Source organism: Martes martes (assembly GCF_963455335.1).
Source record: "Martes martes genome assembly, chromosome: 3".
Classification (NCBI taxonomy): Eukaryota; Metazoa; Chordata; class Mammalia; order Carnivora; family Mustelidae; genus Martes; species Martes martes.
Genome location: NC_137890.1, coordinates 160,020,194 through 160,038,413, shown reverse-complemented (window position 1 = coordinate 160,038,413; position 18,220 = coordinate 160,020,194). Strand labels below are relative to the sequence as shown.

The 18,220-nt window shown below is 38.4% G+C and overlaps 1 protein-coding gene across 3 annotated transcripts in view; it reads right to left on the bottom strand.

Annotated features, from left to right (window-relative positions):
* SPHKAP (SPHK1 interactor, AKAP domain containing) overlaps positions 1–18,220 on the bottom strand; it is a gene marked incomplete at both ends in the record, with an annotated part of 168,237 nt that overhangs the window by 14,398 nt on the left and 135,619 nt on the right. For all 3 annotated transcript variants that reach the window (XM_080799204.1, XM_080799205.1, XM_080799203.1), the window contains 2 exons: positions 12,605–16,385; positions 17,706–17,961. In XM_080799204.1, the coding sequence (XP_080655330.1) occupies positions 12,605–16,385; positions 17,706–17,961 (4,037 nt within the window). The remainder of the gene's footprint in view (positions 1–12,604; positions 16,386–17,705; positions 17,962–18,220) is intronic.

Below are 18,220 nucleotides of genomic sequence, written 5' to 3'. Positions count from 1 at the left end.
AAATGCGACAACCTGCTGTAGTGGACACTAGAATGTTTTTATGGGCCATTGCACACTGACTGCAGAGAATATTGGCTGTTGACAGTGCACACTGGGAATAACCAGCAGGCAGAGAATTGTCTGGCCAAGTTCATACCCTCTCTCAGTGAACATCCCAACAACCAGGTGATACAAAGTCACAAAAGGCCAGTTCTTGTCTCACTTGGCACTAAACCTGACAGACCATTTCCTCTTCAGGGGTTCCTGTAGGATGTGCTGAAGCCTCAGTTGCAAAGATATGTAGGAGAACCTTCTCTCCATATAATCCTGCCTTTCCTACCTACTTACAGATGCATGCACACATATCTCTGGAGAGCACTTCCTACCAGATTATCAACCTGAAACTCTCCCTCTTAAGGTCTGTTCCCAGGGGACGCAATCCAAGACACTCAGTCTCCTTCATTGAAAATAATATATTGGCTTCAGAAAATTCTATGTAATTCTCTTCAGTCTTAGGATTAGTACCATTACCTTTTTTCCAAAAATGATTATACTTGAAAATTTTTAAAATGAATTCTAATATAGAGAGTAGAGTTTCAAATGTATAAATTTTGGGGTTTGATGAAAATTTTCCTTTTTGATATGTGAACTGGTTACCTAGAAAATTTCACAAAAGCTTTGGAGCCTGGCTTCTAAGAATCCTTCCCACAGCATTCTGGATAGATATAGTATTAAGGTGTGGCTGTTTCTAGCATTCTGTGCGACTAACACTTGATGAAAAAAAAAAAGTCCTTAATAAGCTTGATTTTCCTTTCTAAAATGTTGAGATATTTCCAAATTGAGCAGGGAGAAAGTGAGAGAACGGCTTCAACCAAAAAGACATTGGGTGAATTTAGTTAAATTCAAATGAAAGAAAAGTTTATTGAAAACACAAGTAATCCCCCTGAAGAGGTAAATAATCCAAGTACTGAGCACAAAGGAGAGGCTTCTACAACCATCTGTTTGCTTAGGTAAAAAGAAATTTCCTAGACTAATTCTTTACTAAACTAGAACCTTACATTATGAGAAAAACTCATTCCAGGCATTTCTCACTAAAGCAGAAGTTAAATCTCAGTGATTGACATTGGATATTCAGGTTAAAAATGAGTCTGTCAGCATATTTTATTTTATCTAATTTCATGCTCTATTTACAGTAAATCTCATATTCTGTGTCACATAACTGGGAATTCAAAATGAATAATGATGATCTAAAACACTGGTTTTCATTTTCTTTTGAGATAAATGGATAGCTTTGCTCATTTATTTATGAAAAATGCACAGATGTGTTATGCAGATATATGTAGATGGCCTTTTTCCACTTCTTTTTTTTTTTTTTTTTTTTTTTTTTTGCCTTTTTCCACTTCTGATTTCATAGTTCACATACAGAGCTTCAGAGGACCGTTTTCTCATATGATATCAAATTCAGTTGTAGAATTTCTGAGTTAGCCAGGACCTCAGAAATGATCTAGCCTAATGTTCCCCCAACTTAATTTACTAGCAAACCACTGTCATGATTTTTGACATACCTGAATTCCCCCTGTATTTTGTAAATATTGTAAAAACTGGTTTAGGTAACCTAAATGTTTATTTTAATAAAGAAATTTTGAATCATCACTGTAAATGGAAAATAGAAATCTCTTTCCATAGGTAGGAGGTAATGATAAAAAAAATATAGAACTACAGTAAAAACCTTCTTTCCAATGGGTCATCCAGTTTTTCAGTTATAAAAATTCATTGAAGAGGGAAATCATAACAAACATACACATACACTTTTTTTTAAATTTAAATTTTAGTTAGTTAACTTACAGGGCAATATTGGTGTCTGGAGTAGAATTCAGTGATTCATCATTTACATACAACACCCAGTGCTCATCACAACAAGTGCCCTTTTTCATACCCATCACCTATCTAACCCATCCCTGCCCACCTCCCTCAATCAACCCTCACTTTGTTCTCTGTCTTTAAAAGTCTCTCATAGTTTTTTCCTTTTTTTTCCTTTCCCCCTCCTTCCCATATATTCACCTGTCTTGTTTCTTAAATTCCACATATGAGCAAAATCATATGGTATTTTTCTTTCTCTGACTTATTTCGTGTAGCATAATACCACCTCATTCCATCCATGTCGGTGCAAATGGCAAGATTTCATTCTTTCTGATGGCTGAGCAATATTCCATTGTCTGTATTATATGCCACATCTTCTTTATCCATTCATCAGTTGATGGATATTTGAACTCTCTCCATAGTTTGGCTATTGTTGATAATGCTATTATAAACATCAAGGTGCATGTACCCTTGGAATCTGTATTTTTATATCCTTTGGGTAAATACCTAGTGGTTCAGTTGCTGGATTGTAGACTAGTTCTATTTTTAACTTTTCGAAGAACCTCCATACATTCTTTAGAGTGGCTGTGCCAGCTTGCATTCCCACCAACAGTGAAAGAGGGTTCCCCTTTCTCTGCATTCCAAAGAAAACTGTTGTTTCTTGTTTTGCTCATTTTAGCCATTCTGACAGGTGTGAGATGGTATCTCATCAGGGTTTGGATTTGTATTTCCATGATGATGAGTGATGTTGAGTATCTTTTCATGTGTGTTAGTCATCTGGGTATCTTCTTTGGAAAAGTGTCTGTCTTCTGCTCATTTCTTAGCTGAATTATTTGTTTCTTGGGTGTTGGGTTTGTTAAGTTCTTTATAGATTTCTGGATACTAACCCTTTATCAGGTATGTTGTTTGCAAATATCTTCTCCTATTTCATAGGCTGCTTTTTAGCTTTGTCGATTGTTTCCTTCACTGTGCAGAAGCTCTTTGATGAAGTCCCAATAGTTCATTTTTGCTTTTGTTTCCCTTGCCTCTGGAGACATATTTATTAGGAGGTTATTACTGCTGAGGTCCAAGAGATTTCTGCCTGTGTTCTCTAGGATTTTGATGGTTTCTGTCTCACATTTAGGTCTTTCATCCATTTTAACTTGTTTTTGTTAAACATACGCATTTTAAATATTTTATTTTAACTTTAAATGTATACACATGTCTTCATTCACTAATATTTCAACAAAAAAACCTTTAAGTTTCATTGATTTTTCCCTATTCTTTTCTATTTCTGTTAATTGTTGATCTTTGCTCTTATTTTTATTATTTCTTTCCTTATATTGCCTTGGATTTATTCTGACCATCTTTTCTTAGTTTCTTAAGGTGGAAGTTCAGATTGGTGATGTTAGACAATTCTTTTAAAAAAAGCAATCCCTGCAAATTTTGATATATTGTGTTTTTGTTTTCATTCACTTTTTTAGAAAAATATTTTATTTATTTATTTATTTGAGAGAAAGAGTGAGCCAGAGAAAAAGCATGAGCAGGAGGAGAGAGAGAGGGAGAAACAGGCTCCCCACTGAACAGGGAGTCCAATGTGGGGCTCCATCCCAGGACCCTGGGATCATGACCTATGCAAGAGGCAGATGCTTAACTGACTGAGCTACCCAGGCATCCCCATTTTCATTAACTTTAAAGTTTATCTTAATTTCCCTTGTGATTTGTTATTTGACCAATGAGTACTTTGGAAGTGTGTTGCTAATTTCCAAATATTTGGGAAGATTTCCTAGATGTTTTGATTGTGTTTAATTTCACTGTGATCAGAGAAAATGCTCCATAATATTCTAGGTTATTTTTTTCAATGTATTAAGACTTATTTTATGGTCTCATGGCCTACCCTGGTTAATGTTTTAAGTACACTTGAAAAAAAATATATTCACTGCTACTGTTGGTGGAGGGTTTAATAAATGTTAATTAGATCAACTTGACTGAAAATGTTCAAATCTTAAATATCCTTATCCAGTTTCTCTCTACTATTCTGCTAGTTTCTGATAGAAGGGTGCAAAAATTTCTGACTCTGATTGTGGATTTGTCTATTTTGCCTTCCAGTCTTCCAGCTCTGGCTCTATCAGATTTCATTTCATGTAGTTTGAATTTTTGTTATTTAGGTGATTACATATTTACAATTACTGTTTTCTTACTGAACCAGGCCCTCTATCATTATAAAATATCCCTTTTTATCCCTGATAAAATTCCATGTCTTAAAGTCTACTCAGTCTGATATTAATATAGCTACTCCATATTTCTTTTTATCCTATCTTATTTCACATATGATATTTCTTTTTCTATTCTTTTATTTTTTACCTATATATGTCTTTATATTTGAAGCACATCTCTTATAGAGTGTTATAGTAGGGGTTTGCTTTTATACTCAGTCTGACAATCTCTGCCTTTTAACTGAAGTGTTTATTTTTTTTTAGTTTTTATTTTTTTTTCTAACTGAAGTGTTTAGACCATTAAGAGTTAGTGCAGTTATCAATAGGATTGTGTTTAAATATTACCTTGATAATTATTTACCATTAGTCTCATCTGTCCTTTGCTTCTATTCTCCTCTTTTCCTGCATTTCTCCAGATTAACTGAAATATTTTTAGCATTCGACTTTATCTCCACTATTAGTTTATTAGCATAGGTCTCTGTCTTATATTTTTAGTAGTCATTCCAGGGTTTACAGTACGCATCCAATTTCTTAGGCCACCTTAGATTACATAATCAAGTTACATAGAATGAAAGATTTTTACAACAGTAACTTCCATTTCTCCTTCCCATCCTTTGCATCATAACCAACATATATTTTATTTCTACATATATCATAAAACATTTTTTTTCTTTTAAATAATTGTATTTTAAAGAAAATTTAAACATAGAAAAAGTGTTTTGTATTTATTCACATACTTAGTATTTGTGGAATTCTTGGTTTCTTTAGGTAGCCCAAGATCCCACCAGTATTGTTTTCCTTCAGCCTGATGACTCCATTAGCACTTCCTTTTGTGCAGATCTCCTAGTGGCATGTTCTCTCAGAGATTTTGTTTGTTTACAAAGTTACTATGTTGCTCTTATTTTAAAAAAATTCAATAGGCTTTATTTATTTGTTTATTTACTTTTTAGAGGTGTTTTAGGTTCTAAAACTGAGTGGAGAGAACAGAGAGTTCCTATGTGCCGCTGGCCCCACACATGCACAGCCTCCACGATCAACATCTTGCACTAGAGTGATGTATTTGTTACAATCAATGTAACACCCCAAATCCATAGCTAACATTAGGGTTCACTTTGGTGCTGTGCATTTTATGGATTTGGACAAATTTATAATGACATGTATTCACCATTTTAGTATCACACAGAATGGTTTTATTGTTCTAAAAACCTTCTGGGTTCCATCTGGTCATCCTTCCTTCCCTCCTAACCTCTGGCAACCACTGATCTTTTTGCTGCCTTTCCCCCGAAGATCATACACTTGGAATCATACAATATGTAACATTTTGGATTGGCTTTTTTTCCCTTAATAATATGCATTTGAGTTTCCTCCATGTTTTTTTCATGGCTTAATAGCTCATTTATTTTTAGTGCTGAAGAACTTTCTGTTGCCTAGATGTAGCACTGTGTATTTCTCCATTAACCTACTAGAGGAAATCTTGGTTGTTTCCAAGTTACGTCAATTATGAGTAAAGCTTCTGTAAAATCCTGTGGGCTGGTGTTTCATGTCGACACCGATTTTCCACTCATTTTGATAAATACCTAGGGGGATGACTTTTGGATCATATGATAAGTGTATGCTTATTTTTATAAGAAGCTGCCAAACTTTCTTTCAAAGTGGTTGTGCCATCCCTGCATTCCTACCAGCAATAAATATGAATTCCTATTTTTCCACATTTTTCTCAGCATTTTGTGTTGCCGATATATATATTTTTTAATTATTTTGGCCATTCCAGTAGGTGTGTAGTGACATCTCTTGGTTGTTTCAATTTGAAATTGCCTAAAAACATATGATGTTGAGCATCTTTTCATATGCTTATTTGTCTTCTGTATATCTTCTTTGATGAGGTGTCTGTTGAAGCCTTTTGCCCACTTTTAAAGTCAGGTTGTTTGTTTTCTTATTATGGAGTTTTTTTTAGAGTTCTTTATATATTTTGGAAAACAGTCCTATATCAGATATGTTTTGGGGAGTATTTTATCCCAGTCCTCAGCTTGCCTTCTGGTCTGGTTGACAAGTGTCTCTCAGGGAGCAATAGTTTTTAATTTTAATAAAGTCCAGTTTATCAATTATGTTTCTCATGAATCATGTCTTTGATATTTTATCTAAAAGGTCATTGCCAAACCCAAGGTCACCTGAATGTTCTCATATGTCATTTCCTAGGGTTTTATAGTTTTATCAAATTTTACATTTAGATATAGAATCCATTTTGAGTTAATTTTTAGAAGAGTGTTAAGTTTTGTTTCTAGACTTATTTTTTGGCTTGTGAATATCAAGCTGTTCCATCAGTATTTCTTGAAAAGACTATCCTTTTCCCATTGTATTGCCTTTGGTTCTTTACCAAAAATGAATTGACTATATTTGTGTGGATCTAGTTCTGGGATTTCTATTCTGTTCCATTGATCCATTCGTCATTCTTTTGCCAATGTCACACTGTCTTGATTACTGTAGCTTTATAGTAAGTCTTGAGGACAGGTAGTGGCAGTCTGACTTTGTTCTTCTTTAATATTGTCCTGGCTATTCTCCTTTAATACAGTCTTGCATAAACTTTGGGATCATTTTGTTCATATCCACAAAACCCACAAGCTGGGGTTTTGAATGGGATTGCACTAAATTTATAAATAAAGTTAGGAAAAACTGACAATATTGAGTCTTCTTATCATTTGATAGCTTTTTTTTTTTTTTTTTTTTGGTAAGTGAAGACTACTGAGTTGGCAGTTCTTTTCCTTCTGCACAGGAAAGATGTCATTCTTCATCCTTTAGCTTTCATTTTTTTCTGATGAGAAACCTGAAATCTTCATTATGTTCCTCAGTGTCTAAGCCGTTTTTTCCTCTGAGCTGCTTTTAGGACTATTTCTTTGTCTTTGGTTTATAATAATTTGATTATGATGTGCCTTGATGTGGTTTTCTTTTTGTTTATCTTGCTTAGGATTAACTGTACTTCATGATTTGTGAGTTTATAATATTATATATTATATATAATAATATATAATATATAATTATAATTTAATTATAATATAATTATGTATTATATATATTATATAATATTATATATTATATATTCATGCGTACCTTCAAATATCGGAGCACATTTGTAATAACTATTTTTTTTAAAGATTTTATTTATTTATTTGACAGACAGAGATCACAAGTAGGCAGAGAGGCAGGCAGAGAGAGAGGAAGGGAAGCGGGCTCCCTGCTGAGCAGAGAGCCCGATGCGGGGCTTGATCCCAGGACCCTGAGATCATGACCTGAGCCGAAGGCAGAGGCTTTAACCCACTGAGCCACCCAGGCGCCCTGTAATAACTATTTAAAGTCTTTGCTAATTTCATCATCTATTTCCTGAATATATTTATATTGACTGATTATCCTATTGGTTATGAGTGATATTTTTCTATTTTGTTTTTTTTTTACTTTAATTTTTTAACACTTTTTTCTTTATTAGTTTCAGAAGTAGAATTTAGCGTTTCATCAGATGCCCTCCTTAATGCCCATCACCTAATTATCTCTTCCCCTCACTTACCTCCCTTTTAGCAACCCTCAGTTTGTTTCCTAGAGTTCAGGATCTTTTATGGTATATGTGAAACATTTTTTAATTGGATCTTATGTTGTAAATTTATGCTGGATTTTGCTGTATTTCTTTAAAGTGTGTTAGACTCACTCTAAGTTAAATTAGTTTCAGTTCAGTTTGATCTTTTCAATGTTTATTTTCAAGTTTTTTTAGAGCAAGTTTAGATTAGCTTTTATTTTTTAAGGGTAATTTAGCCTTAAATCTATAATGTGATGCTTTTAGGGTCTCTGACAAATGTTACATGTGTTCACATGGATTCTCTGCTCTGGTTGGAAATAAACTTCTCCAGGTCCCCTGTGAACCTGTGGAATTCTTCAGCTTACAGCTCTTTGGCTTCATGGGGTTTCACCTATATATGCCAGGTTTAACATTCAGCAACAGGCTCAGGGGGATCCCTCTGTAGGCTCCTGGAGTTCTTTCTCCGTGTAGCACCCCCTAATCTCTGACTTCTTAACTGAAAGTGCCTGCTGAGCTCTGCTTAGGTTTGTTCACTTTGCACTGTTGCCTGAAAAGAATTTAGGCAGAGATTTTGGACAATTATCAGGGTCACCATATTTGTTTCCCTCTTTCAAAGGGCTTCTTGTTGTACAATGTCTGACAACAATTGTTTCATATATATTGCCCATTTTTCTGGTTGTTTACAGAAGCAGAGTAAACTTAGCTTTAGTTATTCCATCATGAATGGAAACAAAGTTCCTTACACATTTATCTTCTTCTATAGTTCTCTCTGCAAATATGCCATTAAAGCCTTATTTCAATGGTTTTATTTCTTAGTAATTATTTTTTATAATAGACATTTTAACTTCAGTGATTATATTTGTCATCTCTTGCAGTATTTAACTAATTTTTAAGCCTGCCTCATTCTATTTTAATTGTAGTTTATTCTTTGTTCTTAGTTTATATACCTTATTTTTAAAAAAAATTTTAAAAATATTTATTTTATATTCTGTAGCTAATAATTTCTATATCTAAAATCCTTACTGGGGCTAATCCTACTATTTGGTTTTGTACTGAGTCTTGCTCACAGTGCTTTGATTCCTTGTGTATCTTGTGATTTGAGGTTCTGACCCCTTATTTGATGGGGCTTTATCTATTGAAAGCTTTTGAGACTTGGGCTTAAATACCCAGAGATTTATTGTTGTCTCTGCCAAGATCTCACAGTGTTGTTAACCTGAAATTGCTTTATTAATTTACCAACTTGGGGTTTTCTGGACCACACAGATAGTGTAAATTAAAACCTCACATATACATTAGGGAAGCCGTGGTATACATTCTTGGAGGACTTTTCCCCTTCTATCTAGAGCCCTAACCCCAAAAGATAACTGTTCTTATAAACTCCTTTTCTGGTGAGTGAACCTTTCTACTGTTTGTACTTTTTCTGAGGGCATAACACTTCAGGATACAGAGGTTGGTGTCATTTCTAAGTCTTCACCATTCATGGACCCACAGTCTTATTTCCCACTTTTCACTAGCTTTTAGAAAGTGAACTTGTGGGTTAGGGAGAGTGTAAAGTCCTCAAGAGCAAGCACAGAATTACTACGTTTGTTTACTACTTTCATTTCTATATCCTTCATTTTCTGCTTCCAAGATTTTCATTATCACTATTTACTTAATACTGTTAAAGGCAGCTCTGTATTCAAAAGGGATATGTACGATATTTAATGTGGGATTTCTAGGTGATCTGTGGTGGGAGGATTTTTTTTAGGCTAGATAGAACACCAGTACTGTTTGAAACACAAATGTACATCTTCCACTTCAATTCTTTACACGGTTGGCACACTCTCTTGCCCTAGGTCTCATCCAAATGCCCCCATTCTATCTTAAGTAACCGCATTCCCCAACCAGTTGTTCTCCATCACATTATTCCTTTTATTTTCCTCTCCTAGCACACTGTAATAATCTTTTCCCAAAGGGTCTTCCCATGCTTATTGTCTTGTCTCCCACTGGGTGTGAAGGAGCTATGACAGCAGGTACTAAATCCCTATTCTCTACTGTTTATTTAGCCCCAAGGACAGTGTGTATCACAGGATGGACGTGCAAATATTTGTTGGATGAATAATTGTTTTCTTGAAGCAAATAGAAATCAAAACACAACATAAAATACACTTTAAAAAACCAGATTATGCCAATGAGGACAACATATGAATGCTCAGAATTCTCAACTTGGTGTTTATAACTTGTGATATCAAATTGTCAAAAAGTTATATAATTGCTCTTCAATAATCTCAGAGAGGGCAGCTGAGTTAAGAACATATTATTGCCTACCAATAGGATACTCTTTTTTCCAGAAATCAAGAATTGGGCTATCCTAAATCATTTACCTTCTTTATAATTGAGGGGTTATTCAGGTATCTGGACAAATGTGGCAGCTTCAAATACAATAGCTATTTCCATTTGAACATGGCTTCGATAATGAGTTCTGAAATTGTTATTCTTTTTTCAAATAAAAGAAAATTAAGAAAGTGATTTTATTTCGGTATGTTGGGTTTTTATGAAGTTTTTGGCAGAATTGTGAAAATGTCCTTCAAAGAGTAGCCTAGAAATATCTTCAGGACATGACATCTCTTTATGGCCAAACAGAATCAAGAGTGTCTGTTTAACTTCCTTCCATGTGTAAGTAGTCAGGAACTATTTCACAGAGTACTGAGTTCTGTATTTTGACATATCAAATCCCCTAATAACAATCTTGAGCTTAGAAAATGTGATCTAAATATAACTAATTCCCTCCTTGTAAATCTTAGTACTTCTGTTTTAATAAAATTTTCACACTGTTCATAACAGGTTTCTCTTGGGAAAAAAAATCTCTTAAAGCAAAGGCAATCATATACCCTAACTCTGAACAACAACAACAACAACCATAAAGTAAACATTTATTGAATACTTCTAATGGGCGAGGCTCTGAGTTAAGAGCTTTATCCCCATTGGTGAGTAAACTGACATAGAGAGATTAGGGAACATGCTCAAGATTAGTTAGTGGCATTCAATAATTCCTTATACTTCTTCACAAAGAAAAATATATTCAATGTTATGCTTTGGAAATAGAGTCAGCTCTTGAAGTTCTAAGACTGATGATTCTATATTCTTTTTTCTTTGGTTGTTGGAAAACCGAATCAGAAGTCTATACTATGAGTAGAGAGAATATGTGCTTGGGTCCTTATATGGAATATGAATCTAAATCAGTGGGAAGCTTTATTTATGCACATTTCCTCAATTTTTTGGAAGTCTCTAGGTTGTATATATTTTAAGCATAATATTAGTGACATTCCACTCAAAATTGTATAATGAATATTATTTCACTTCAGAGGCAGTCAGTATTTGATTTGAGCCTGTAGCCATGAATCTTGTTGAACTACTTGTTCAAAATGCTCCCTAACAAGGTAACTTTCTTTGGCTAAATATTTTGGCTGTTTTATGATGACATTGAAGAAGATGCTATGTCTAATCTAAAATAAAACTTTTCCATTTTCTTATATCTCACATTTGGTTATTTTGTTTCTTCAACTCTGATCACTTTAAAAACTTGTTTCTGGAGTTTCTCTACTTCCTGGAGGTGGTGAGTACTAAAGTGAGGTATGGTACTTCTGTAAGACTTTGATAAATATTGTCTAGAGCTGGAGAATTACTGAAATTGTTTTGGTCAGCTTGGCCTATATTTCATTTTTTTAAACTTTATGATCCTTTGCTTGTAAGTTTTCTAGTCCCCCCACCCCCACCAAATTCTTCCAACATTTAATTCAATTGGAAAGTTCTCAGTACTAAGTGGCTAAGAAAGAAATACTCACGTGCACCTGGACTACCACCACCACCCATACCTTGTAATGATGCCCTATAGTGATAGGGAGAACCCTTCTGCTTCCCTGGTAGGGTGGGGAAGTATTAAGCATTTTCTAGAACAGCTGAAATTTGATAGAGACTGTGTTCAACTTGTTTATTGCACCTAAATAACGGGTTCTTTGTACAATAGACATATGTCCCTGAAAAGACTACATGGGCTATTTCTCCAACTTATGTTTTCCAATGGTAGTAGCTTAATTTCTGTTTTTTTTTTTTCTGTCTTATGTAGCTAGAGACAAAAAAAAGTATAAAACAAATTAGCATGGAGATGAAACGTACAGCATAGGGGTTATAGTCAGTAGTACTATAATAAAGTATGGTGACCGATGGTGACTACATTAGTGAGCACTGAGTAACATATAGTAGAACTGTTTAATCAATGTACCGTACACTTGAAACAAATATAGTATGTCAACTAAACTTCAATAATAAATTTTTAAATGGTACCATGGTCTCATATTCAAGAATATTATGAATTTCTACAGAAAAGGGGAGATGTAAAAGGATGGACTCTTCCTTAAGCACCTGGAAAGAAATATTTCCTTTCTCTCAGATTCAGAATGCATTGTCACCTACACTACAATTTTCTGGAAAGGAACTAGTGAAATAGCAAAATTCTAATTTGACTTCGTAACACTGCCATGATTAGACCAAGCGTCTAAAGGTCCAGCATTTGTGGGGCATGGTGTCCTTGCAAAGATTTTTAGAACAAAACAAAAGAGAAAAACTTAACAGATGATAGAGAAAAATGATACCAAAGTATTTAATGTCACACTCCAATATTAAAATTTAAATTTAGGGTTTTTTCAAATAAGTTGATGTAATTTTCCTTTTTGCTTGAAAATTTTCGTGACTTAATTTTAAGAGATAACATAATATTGGATATTAATTTTCATGGGGAAAATAAAAGTCTATTTCTTCCATTATATAGATGAACATTATTTGTTTAAGAAATTAAAAAAAATCACTTGAACTTTCTATTGTAAATGTATATTAACCCACGAAGGTCATTTATTTTCTCAGGATTTCAGTTCTTGCATCAGTGAAGGCCCTAGGATTTAGAATAAATACTAATTAAGAGGCAAACTCCAGTCCCAAACACCCTATCTAGTTTAAGGTGTCACTCACTCACCTAGGGTTTTGGCAGGCACTCCCGGCAGTGTCTCCACCCTTCATCACATCTGGGACATTTTCATCTTTCAAATGCTCCTCTGCTTCTTGTAGAGGCCTGGTTTCAGAGGGGCAATGTTCAGGTTCTGCAACACACTCTTCTCTCTGATCCGTTTCAATGTGAATTAAAGGCACTTCTCTTGAGCAAAGTGACCTCCTGGTGCGGTTTATAGGCATAGTCCCATGGCATGAAGAAGTTTCCTTTTTGAAAGAATCCAAACTGTTGTGGTTTGTAAGAGGAGCAGCTTTGCTCTGAGACGACACTGAGGGCTGTTTGCTTTCAGTAACCGAACCTTTCCTTGGGTTATCAACGGACTCCTGAACAAGGAGAGCTGGCCCACTTTGCACTCTGCTTGAAGCTGGTCTCTTTGCACATTTCTCCACTTGCATGGGAGAGCCACCAGAGGCAGGATCAGCCTCAGCTTCCTCGGCATCATCCACTATAATTTTGTTCTTCTGCATGAGGGCTTTGATTGAGTTTGCCCATGTCTCGTGAATTAACATGTTGGTGATCTGGTCAGTTCCACCTCTCCAATACAAGCAAGAGTCAGATTTGCAGAGACCCGAGGAGGAAGCACTACTGACTGGATGTATACTTAGGAAATCTTGCTGGCTGTTTTGAGCGAAGCCATCTAAAGAGTTGGCTTTGATGGGTGCATTCACTGTCAGCCTGGCCCCCAGGGATCTGCTATCTGGCATGGACGACTGTCTGTAACACAATGGGGATCGAAGAGAAGGTGACAGTAAGCCAACCGTCCAATCCTGGCTGCTTCGTCTGGAGGAGGTACTGTCCCTGCTTTCTCTTTCAATGTCCCTCAGCATGTACCTATAAAACTCCTCAGTTATGCTCTCAGTGCTGGACTGCTTAGAGGGACAGCTTGGCCTCACGCTGAGATGGTCATTTTTACGGCATGCCTGTTGCATGGCCGAGTTCAGGATGCTGCTGGCGTTCTTGCCCGCATAGTAATCCAGCAGTAACTCAAACCCTCTTCCTTCATTTTCCATCTGGTTCACCATGAACCTGGAAAACTCCTCAGTGATGCTCTCACAGCTGGACTGCTTGGAGACAGAGCTGGCCCTGCTAACTGGCTGACTTAGGGTACTCATTAAACCCAGGCTGTTTACATAAGCCTGGGCGTTTGAGTCCTCCTCTGGGATGCTTTCACAGCTGGAGGCCTTCGGCCGGTTCCACCTGTCTCCACTGAGTAACCGGTTCCGGGGATGGCTCTGGGCTTGCCAGACGCCGTCCACCATGGAGAATTCTGTTAGGTTCATGATCTTGGCTGCCACTTCGTTTGCAAAAATACTGACAGAATCCGGGACGTCCTCAAGGTTCATCGACTCATCCATGACCCTGTTCATCAGCTTCTCCTTAAGCTCCGGGTGCTCATCGGTTTTCCTCTTGATCTCGCTGAGCCTTGGTGGCTTGTGCTTCCTCACTGCGGCCCCACTGGTCTGGCTTTCCTTCCTCCTCTTCAAGGACCGGCAGGATACGTTCGGGGAAACCGGAAACTCATTCCCTCTCTTCCACGCACAGAACCAGGGTTGTTTTCCATTTGAGTTGTCAAGGCAAATTGCTGCGATTTCAGTTGCCATGGAGACAATCATCTCTGCTAATTCTTCCGCGAAGTCTGTAATGCAGTATATATCTGCATGTTTTGCCTGTAGCACAGGTTGAGCAGGAAGCGGCAAATCATTCCCTAACAATGACAGGTTCACTTGAACTTCATTGTTTAGAGGGGAGGCACGATTATACTTCTCCTGGGCGTTTGCACTGGCGCCGTCCTCTGCGTCCTGGGAACCTCTGCTGCCCTTGCCCACTGCCAGTGTCCATTCTCTCTCCGAAGCGGCTCCGTACTCATTCTCACTGCGCCTGCGCATCTGATAAGGGTCGTTTGGATCTTCTCCTGCCATTGCTTTTTGATATATTTCTCTGGGGGGTGTTTTAGCAGTTGAAGAATGAGGTTCTCTGGGTCTACAGGGCCACTGAGATTGCAGCATGGGGTTCTGGAAGAGGCCTGGCTTCGCTGGGCCCTTGCTATCTTGCTTCGGACAAACATCATCTACAAGATCATTGATCACAAGACTAGCGCTGCGTGGATTGCTAAGTGGATAGCTGCTAGAATACTCAATGGCTTTGGTCCAGGCTAGACTGCCAGCCTGGTCAGGTGGCTGGTAGCCTAATTCCGTTTCCGTCCAGCTGAGGGTCTCATTAGCAAGGATAGCGGGGCATTCCCCAAGCTGTACAAAATGACTCATCTTCTTGAATGTAAAGCATATCACACGGAAGAGCAGCTGACTGGCACTTTCCATCAAGGTGTCGAGGCTTTCAGGTGAATGCCTGCTGTCATTGCGATCAAGTACTTTGTTTTTCTGGTGAGCTTCATCAATGGAATGCTTCAGGATAACATTGGACAGGGTCTGTGCCAGATCATTCCTGAGGACATTTTCTGAGCTGACATTTTCAAAGACCTGAGGCTTTGAAGCAGTGTCTATGATTCTCTTGCTCATGGATTCCATGAGGTCTCCAACGCTGCTGCAGGGACCAGGCCTTGTTAAAACCAGAGCAGCCTCCTTGAGCAATGCCCAAGCAATGGCCTCATTTCCCAGCTCCAGGCTCCCCGCTGTCGCCAGACTGCAGAGTGGGGGGACGGCCGCACAGGCCTCAGCGGCACACGAGAGGCCACTCGGAGCCTTCGCCTCTCCTGTTTCACCCAGGCCACACACAGCAACGGCACTCGCCACCTGAGTCATGCCACACAGAGCAGATGGAAAGGAGTATTCACTGATAGAAGGCTCCTTGAGTACTTGGGATATTTGAGTTTGCAGTGGTTCATGGCCTCCCACGGGAGGGGTTGAAACCAAAGATTCTTGCTCCATTTTGAGCCTTTCTGTGGCCTGAGGACTGGAAATGGTTCCAATCACAGTGGCCGCGCAAGCCAGGGCAACTTCTAGAGCACTCTGAGGGTGTCTGCTGGAGTTCTCTCCAGAGAGGACTCCTGAGGTTTCGACAGAGACCTCCACCTCAGACCATGAAGGGATGCCCGCCTCAGGGGCAACATCACTGCCATCTGGACTCTGTACAATGACAATTTTGGGGAGCTTGTTCCATGACTGAGGGACCACCATACCTTTTGTGGAACAGCCACTGGGTAGCAGAGCATTTCCAATGGAAGCACTGACTGCAGAATCTTGGGGCAGTGTAGGCTGAGACTGGGACAACCGAATAAATGCATCTTGCAGTACGGATTCTGCTAAATTTGTAGCATACTCGCCAGTAGTGGCTTCTCCATCCTGTTTGGGAGGAAAGGAGTTTGTGCCATCTTCATGGTCCCCTGGATCCAAGCTGTTGTCATGCTTAGCGAGGGCACTATATATGGGAGGCCCACCGTTCTTAACTATCCTGGAGAAGTAAGCATCCCCAGGAATATATGGTGCCTGTGATTTTTCCACGTGACCTTTAACATTTTCTAAATAATAATAATTTGTGGCTGGCCTCTTATTCTGCACAGTTTTACCTTTCCATTCTGATGGCTCGGCTGATGCACCAAGGCTCTGCAAAGGGGTGTCTTCTACTTTTTCCACTGATCCTTCTGCCTTTGTCATTGGATGGTATTTGCCAATATATTTGTCTTCCAGAGCATAAAGCAACGTTTCCTTGTTGTTATTCCATTCCTCCTGAGTGGCTTCGTTTGGTCTTTTACTTTCCAAAACATTAGCTGAGACATTTATATTCTCATAACCTATTGAAGACAAAATGAGGGCCCACCATTACTTTCTGGATAGCAGGATCTCATGAGATTACTTTTTAAAAATGCCTTATTTAAAAAAAAAAAAAGTAACAGTTACTTTTTTAAAATGCCTTATAGCACCAGGGGTGGTTCCCCCCACCCCCCAAATAAACAGCATTTAGAAAGACAAATGAATCCGAAAATGTTTTTGAGTTTCATTATAGAACCACACTCAACAAAATGTCTTTCGATGTGGGATATAAATGTCTGCACTAGAGTGGGAGAAGATGGCAGTGGGAGCTGAGTGCAGATCCTTTCTTTCTTTCTTTAAAGGTTTTTATTTACTTATTTGAAAGAGAGAGAGAACAGAGGGAGAAAGAGCACGAGGGAGGTGAAGGAGGGGCAGAGGGAAAGGGACAAGCCGACTGATTTGGGGGCTTGATTCCAGAACCCTGAGATCATGACCTGAGCTGGAGGCAGACCCTTAACTGACTGAGCCACCCGGACGCCCTTAATTATCTTTCTCCATGGCTCCACAGGAAAAGTAACCCAGATAGTTGCATCTCAGAGCTTCCCAGTGCACACGGAAGGAGGAGGAAGAAATGTTTGCAGCAACCTCCATAGTAAGCCTTGCTGCAAAAATTTGCTCTGAAGTTTGGGTGGGACTTGTCCCAGGGACTGACAACAGCATCGGCAGGATCCCTTCCTCTGTGGTTAAGAGTGGGGAAGAGGAACACATCGTTCACTGGGCTCTTTGAATCTGTCATTCAAAACTGAACAAAGGCTAAGGGCTAAGTACTCTCCTGCCTTATTTCCTTCTGTCCTTACCATAAATAACAGGTAAATATTATAAATACATACAACTGAATATAGTAAGTGTTAAGCAGTGCTAAGAGGCACTATTATACTCCCAAATACTGGATAAAGAAACTGGGGCTCAGAAGGACTAGGTAACCAAACCAGGCTTCCCAGCCTCTAAGAAGCAGTGCAAGAATTAGGCCAGTTTAAGTTGGCATCAGCTAATGGTGGCTTTATGGAAGTCTCAGGGAAGATAACTTTCCTCCCTATGATAGTCTTAGTCTCTTGGCAGGCAGGAGGATGTCCTTCAGCATCCCCAAGGCATCTTTAGGGAAATGGGGCCATCCAACCATTGTGTTGAAGTGCTTGAGTTGGCAGCCTCACTCATGGTCTGTTATCCTCCTGTCCTCCCTAAACTCTGTAAGTGAAGATTATGGTGTGTCAGCCAAACCGACATGGCCTGAAACTTTCCTGAAATCCCAGTCATTTTTAGATGGTGACTAATGCGCATTTGTTTCATGGGGCAGTTCTCACCGCTCCTATAGTCTTCCACCTCGTTTTCCTCCTCCAAGTGCTCAGAGGCAGTGAGAAAGTCCTCCTCGATTGAAGACAGGGAGCAGTTGGTGTCATCCTCCACTTTTAAGATATTTGTTTCCAGATGGAGCTGCCGCTCCTGTACCAGTTCGAGACCGATCAAAAATTTGTTGATTTCAAAGATAATGCAGTTGGTACTGTTTGCTCTGTTCCCTCTTGCACACTGGACCAAGCAGATATCTGGCAGCCAAGGGCACTGAAAGTAGAGAGGAAAAAACGTATTTATTGAAAGAGAGAATTAAAAACCATCACTTCTGACCTTTCTTCTTCCACCAGTCTTTCTTGTTACAAGGAATGGAGGACATTTAAAATACTTGGAATATCTTCTGGGCTTCGATGGATGCATTGCTTGAAAAAAATTCAAGTGCTATTCAAAAATAAATAGCATAAATAAATAGGAAAATAAAGCACACAAGGTACCCAGGAGAAAGTCTGACTCCGGGGAAACTAGACCA